Source organism: Oncorhynchus gorbuscha, linkage group LG01, assembly GCF_021184085.1.
Source record: "Oncorhynchus gorbuscha isolate QuinsamMale2020 ecotype Even-year linkage group LG01, OgorEven_v1.0, whole genome shotgun sequence".
Classification (NCBI taxonomy): domain Eukaryota; kingdom Metazoa; phylum Chordata; class Actinopteri; order Salmoniformes; family Salmonidae; genus Oncorhynchus; species Oncorhynchus gorbuscha.
Window position 1 is genome coordinate 29,602,893 of NC_060173.1, and position 6,285 is coordinate 29,609,177.

Consider the following 6,285-nt stretch of genomic DNA (forward strand, 5'->3'; position numbering starts at 1 on the left):
TGCCAATAGAAAAACAGGTCAAACAAAATTAAATGCAGCTACTTTGCTGATATTCTAGCTGCATGGTTTGAATTGACTGTGTTAGCTTTAGTTGGCTGGCTAGCAATGGCTGTCCTTATGCACGACGCAACTAGAGTAGTAAAAATAAATATTTTGCCTTACCCGTGGTATACGGTCTGATATACCACGGCCATACAGGGCTCGAACCACCCAGTTTATAATGGCACAGACACAAAGATTGAGTCCTAACTATCTCTATGGCGTGTTGCTCACACACGTATCTGCCCTCTCATTGGTTAGAATGGTCCCACCTGATCTCGCCTCCTACCGCCTGCCTTCCATCTGTGAGTATAACATGTATTTCCATTGTTAGAGCGGTCACGTTTATCTTGTGAATATAATCAGAGGCAGAGGCGAGGGATAACTGGGCCCAAAAATCTGTATTCTCCAGCAGGTGGCGTTTTATTCGCTCACTAAGCGAGGAGTTTTTGTATGGAGGTCATTGAGTGTCGAATTTGGTAAACAAAAAATGTAATGGTTTATTTGTTTCGTGTAGTTTCACAATACTTTGGTTGTTACGAGTGTACGGATTTAAGTATACATTTCGAGAGAAAATACTTTATGTCGAAGTTGTGCCTGTTATCGCACTCGTATCTGCCCTCTCATTGGCTAGAAGGGTCCCACCTGATCTTGCCTCCCGGACTTCCTTCCATTTTTGAAGACATTTATTTTCAACGTTAGAGTGGCCAATGGAGTGTCTGGACAATTGAATGGCTTATCTGTGATATAATAGACGATATTTCATTTAGTTAATTGACTGAACTAAACCAAGTATGGGCAGCGTTTATGTACTTTACGGTTCCACGTTTTTATTTTCCTTCAATCAGAGGGGTGTTTTGTATGATTGACAAACCCCATGAGAATATTTCATCGTAGTGGTTTATAGGAGGGTCCAATTTATTTTCCACTAACTACTCCCGGAAGATAAACCTAAACATTAGAAAATGCTGTAGCCACTTCGTAACCAACTTCCAAGAAAAACACAGTATTATTCATGATATGGATTTTACAGATAATTTTTTGGGGTGACAAATCCTCTGATCCAGGTAAGGAGAATGGCTGCCTGTCTCAAATGTCAAATCGGCTTGATTAGATTTGGCTAAATTCGACTTGCTAGCTACCGGTAGTTGCTGAACTATAGATACGCGAACCAATATATTGTTGTCATTAATTGACTAAGTGGAAATTGTCATATCAATGGCAAACTAGATTGATCATGATGATGATCCACCATTGCCAGGAAGACAACATTGCTACTCCCTCCTACTACATCCAGTGTAATTCGGCATGTTTAGCAAATATTGTCTCTCATCCTAGTGTGTGTCCCACCTTCAGGCTCATCTCACGCTTGACCAGAACTTGCCAGTGTCACAGTTAACGTACCCCCTCCAGGCCACCCCTCACTTAAATGAGAATGTCTCTGGCCCAGAGAGTCCTACTGTCATGGACCTTCACCCTCATATTCCTCATCATGCTGGTCCTCAAACTGGACTCCAAGATCCACTGGAACTGGTTCCTCATCTTCCTCCCTGTATGGACATTTGACACCATTCTCATCCTCATGCTGGTGGTGAAGATGGCGGGTCGGTGCAAGCCCGGCTATGACCCACGGGACGACCAGCAGAACCTGCGGCAGAGGGTGTTGTACCTGGTTGCAATGCTGCTGAAACTGGGCTTCTGTCTGACGCTGTGCGCTCGGTTGGAGAGGCTGACGGACATCTGGCTCAGTGTGGTGTGTGTCCCCCTCTGGGCCATGCTGGTCGGGGCCATGGTGGAGCTTGGCTATAATGTCTTTCACTACCGGAGAGACTGAGAGGAGGGAGAAAGATGGAGATTGATTTTATTTACTCAGTCTAAAGACTGCAACTGAGTCTGTAAGGGAGATTATTGTAATCCACTGCAGGAGAAACTGAACTGAAAAGGACTGTGATGAAGATAACAAATGGATTGGATTATTTTACTACAGCAGAGACTGAAAGAAGGGGGGTGAAGGGAGATTGTTCCCACTAGTACAGAATGTAAAGACTACTTCAAGAGAGGCTGAGGGGGAGGAGAGAGTAGTGAAATGGCACTAATGACAATGTATTTGACTTTATGATGCTCCCAAATGTAATCTTTATTTCGCCATAGTGATGCATCAAGCAATGTTGCAGCCATGATGTCTCTGCCAGGGGAACTGAAGTCAAGACTGGGACTATTCCACAGCTGATCCACAGCTGATTTGTTACTGCTCAGCTATAATTAAAAACATTTGCATCTGACTAGGAGCGTGCAGAAACTTTTTCCTGTTTCTTCAGAAAATGTTATGAAAATACATTTACTTGAAGAACAATGCAAATGCAAAGTTTGGTAACTGAATGACATTTTGTGCTATTTACTGTCATTTTGTTAACAAACTTTTCATTGTTTTTCAAATATATGTGTGGGACTCAGTGGTAATCGACTCAATTGATGCTCCAGTGTATAATTGTTCTGCCGTGTGATATTTGAGACGTGTTGGTTGAGAATTCAGAGAATTCATAAGCAGACTTGAACCCTTGCTCTCCAGACAGACTGACTGGTCTGTGCATGTGCCTGTGTTATCCTCTGATAACTGGGACCGTTAAGATCCAATGGGTTTATATGTGAACATTGGTATTGATTATGTTTCTTTTAAGTGTGATAGGGATATGTTTTCCCCTGGAGACCATGAAGAAACACACAAATCATAAAATGTCTCTACTTTGCTGAAGTTTTCAAATATCTGCCTGGGTTGGATTGGTGAAAGCAGAATGACTGATTGTACAACAGTAGGTCCCTGCATTCATTTATCCAATCACATGCAGATCAGTGACTACCTCAAAGAAGGGAGAAGGTGTACATTTTCTATGGTTTGGAACATGGCTCAGTGTGATATGAAGTGAATTACATAACTGGTAATCTGACCCAATCCAGAGAGTATGGAGGGGGGATTGCCTGCTCTCCGGGGTGTTGTGTAAGAGATCTTGGTGAATCGGGGACAGGACTTGTACTGTTACTGGGTCGTTCCACAAAATGAGTGCCTTTTGCGTTCCTTTGATATTTTAAGTATACATTTTAAAAGCCTGTTTATTCAATGAAGTTCCCTTTAATATAGACCACAGAGAATTAAATAAATCCGATTTTTTTTATTTGAATAAAGACTTGCTAAAGTGCCAAAATTCAGCATTTTTTACATGTCCCTCTGTGACTTCCAGGAAGATTTTAACCCACTTTTCCCCAAAATCTCAAAGTTTTTACCATCGTTGTAAAGCCCTAGTTAGGGAGATTATTTAAAATAACGGTTACATGGAGAAAAGGGGACCTCACTGCAGCAAAATATATTTGACATAAACCCTCCCTGAACGCTGAAAAAAAATGGCCCTATACCAAAAATAATACTTACAACAAAGTGGATAGCAGAGAACATGTCTACAGTGCCTTCATAAAGTATTCACACCCCTTGAACTTTTCCACATTTTATGTTACAACTTGATTTTAAAATGGATTAAACAGAGATGTTTTGGTCACTGGCCTAAACAATATTCCATTAATGTCAAAGTGGAATTGTGTTTGTAATTGTTTTGACAAATTAATAAAAAATTGAAAGCAGAAATGTCTTGAGTCAATAAGTATTCAACCCCTTTGATTTTTGAATGAATACCTAATCTCTGTACCCCACACAGAAATATCTGTAAGGTCCTTCAGTCGTGCAGTGAATTCCAAACACAGATTCAAGCACAAAGACCAGGGAGGTTTCTCAATGCCTCGCAAAGAATGGCACCTATTGGTAGACGGGTAAAACTTTAAAAAAGCAGACATTATATATACCTTTGAGAATGAAGTTATTAATGACACTTTGGGTGGTGTATCAATACACCCAGTCACTGCAAAGATACATGCCTCCTTCCTAACTCATTTGCCAGAGAGGAAGGAAACCGCTCAGTGATTTTACCATGAGGCCAATGGTGACTGTAAAACAGTTAAAGAGTTTTGTCTTTGATAGTAAACTGAGGATGGATCAACATTTTATTTACTCCACAATACTAACCTAATTGACAGTGGGAAAAGGAAGCTTGTGCAGAATAAAAATATTCCAAAATATGCATCCTGTTTGCAACAAGGCACTAAAGTGATACTGCAGAAAATGTGGCAAAGCAATTCACTTTTTGTCCTGAATACAAAGTGCTTTGTTTGGGGCAAACCCAATATAACACATTACTGAGTCCTACTCTCCATATTTTCAAGCATAGTGGTGGCTGCATCATGTATGCTTGTAATCGTTAAGGACTGTGGAGTTCTTCAGGATAAAAAAATAAATGGAATGGAGCTAAGAACAGGCTAAATCGTAAACCTGGTTCAGTCTGCTTTCCACTGGGAGGGGAATTCACCTTTCAGCAGGACACTAACCTAAAACACAAGGCCAAATCTACACTGGAGTTGCTTACCAAGAAGACAGTGAATGTTTCTAGGTTGAGTTACAGTTTTTACTTAAATCTACTTGAAAATCTATGGCAAGACCTGAAGTCTAAGCAATAATCAACAACATATTTTACAGAGCTTGAAGAATTTTGAAAAGAATAATGGGCAAATATTGCACAATCCAGGTGTGGAATGCCACTTAGAAACTTACCCAGAAAGACTCAGCTGTAATCGCTGCCAATGGTGCTTCTACAAAGTATTGACTCAGTGATGTGAGTACTTATGTAAATTAGATATTTTTGTATTTAATTTTCAATAAATTTGGAAAAATGTCTAAAAACATGTTTTCACTTTGTCATTATCGGGTACTGTGTGAAAATGCATGAGAAAAAATAACATATTTAATTCACTTTGAATTCAGGCTGTAACACAACAAAATGTGGAATAAGTCAAGGGTTATGAATACTTTCTGAAGGCACTGTAGATATGGAGTTTTACAAACTGTTCTTTGTCCTGTAAGCATTACATGGCAACGCCGGCATTTTGATATATATCATCGTTTTTGCAGGTCAGAGAAAAAAATAGCAGTTTATAAACATTTATGCAATTCTACGTCATTTTACATATTAGCAGAATATTTTTTAATACCACACAAATGACCAAAATCACAGGCCAAGAACGGACATAGGCCTATGTGTACATATATTCAAAACTGTCCCTGTTTGCAAATAATTTAATCGGAGTCGTCGTTAAGCATGGTACTTTCAAAAGTTAGGCTGACCTTTCCACCCCAGACAAAGTAGCCCTACCGATGTAGAAAAATCTAAGCTTTAACTTCTGGCTACTCTTCTTCCGTGGCTTTAACCCAACGAGAGACGGTCACAAGTGTGTCCATAAAAAAACATGATATTGTACAGAAAGTGAATAGCCTAATCAATGGATAGTAACAGAATTAGATTACTTCCCAAGCAAAGTTATTTTTGGTCTCCTCTGCTATAGAAGGTTGTATCTCAGTGTCTGAATGTCAAAGAAACTATGCCCCGACGAATTGAGGCTGTTCTGAGGGAAAAAGGGGGAAGGTGTTCCTAATTTTTTGTATACACAGTGTATAGCCTGACAAGCAACTAATTCTAAAACATAGAAAAATATTGACATTTTATCAATTACAAATGACATGACCTTCCCCTAAGCTATATTTAAAAAATACTTAACCCTCCCCTTGACTGAAATTGAAAAAAGCGTAACCCTCCCCCATTTCCCTCCAGGTAACCATTCTGTACTTAATATAGTATTGAGATGGTAAAACGTGTCATTCATTAAGTTTGAGCTGAATAAGGCTAATGCTGGGTTCAAACCAAACTCTGCATCCCTTTAGAGTCCCACGGGAATGGATTGAGAAACACCAGCTGGGGTGTGCCTGGTTTGACAACACTTCTTAGAACATTCCTTAATATTCTACCTGTAACGGGCTACGGCCAAACTCATACTCCTGAACATAGATTAAATCGTATAGAGCTTATGATGTAGATCAACTCAAGTCAACTATTTTCAGACAAGTTTGTCTGCCAAAAGACAGACCATTTGTGCCTTTTTTGTCAGAGAATCACCATCCGTTGTCATTCATCGGGGAACAGATGACTCCCATTGAAAAAGCATCCGAAATTCTCAGACACAAAATCTCATTGTCGGCAGCCTTACACCTATCAGGTTCCATCAGACCTGCAGACACTGAAGGGGATCTTGGATGTTCCCGGCCATTGCTTTGTCTGTTGGGCCCATGTTATGTGTTGGGAGTTTCACTTTAAA

At 39.9% G+C, this 6,285-nt stretch overlaps 1 protein-coding gene across 1 annotated transcript; it reads left to right on the top strand.

Moving 5' to 3' along the window:
- The first annotated feature begins 349 nt into the window (after positions 1-349).
- Positions 350-3,669, top strand: LOC124003677 (transmembrane protein 60-like). The gene is made up of 2 exons (XM_046312231.1): positions 350-1,106; positions 1,396-3,669. The coding sequence occupies exon 2, from the start codon at positions 1,469-1,471 to the stop codon at positions 1,871-1,873; it is 405 nt and encodes a 134-aa protein (XP_046168187.1). The 5' UTR covers positions 350-1,106; positions 1,396-1,468; the 3' UTR covers positions 1,874-3,669.
- Positions 3,670-6,285: the final 2,616 nt, after the last annotated feature.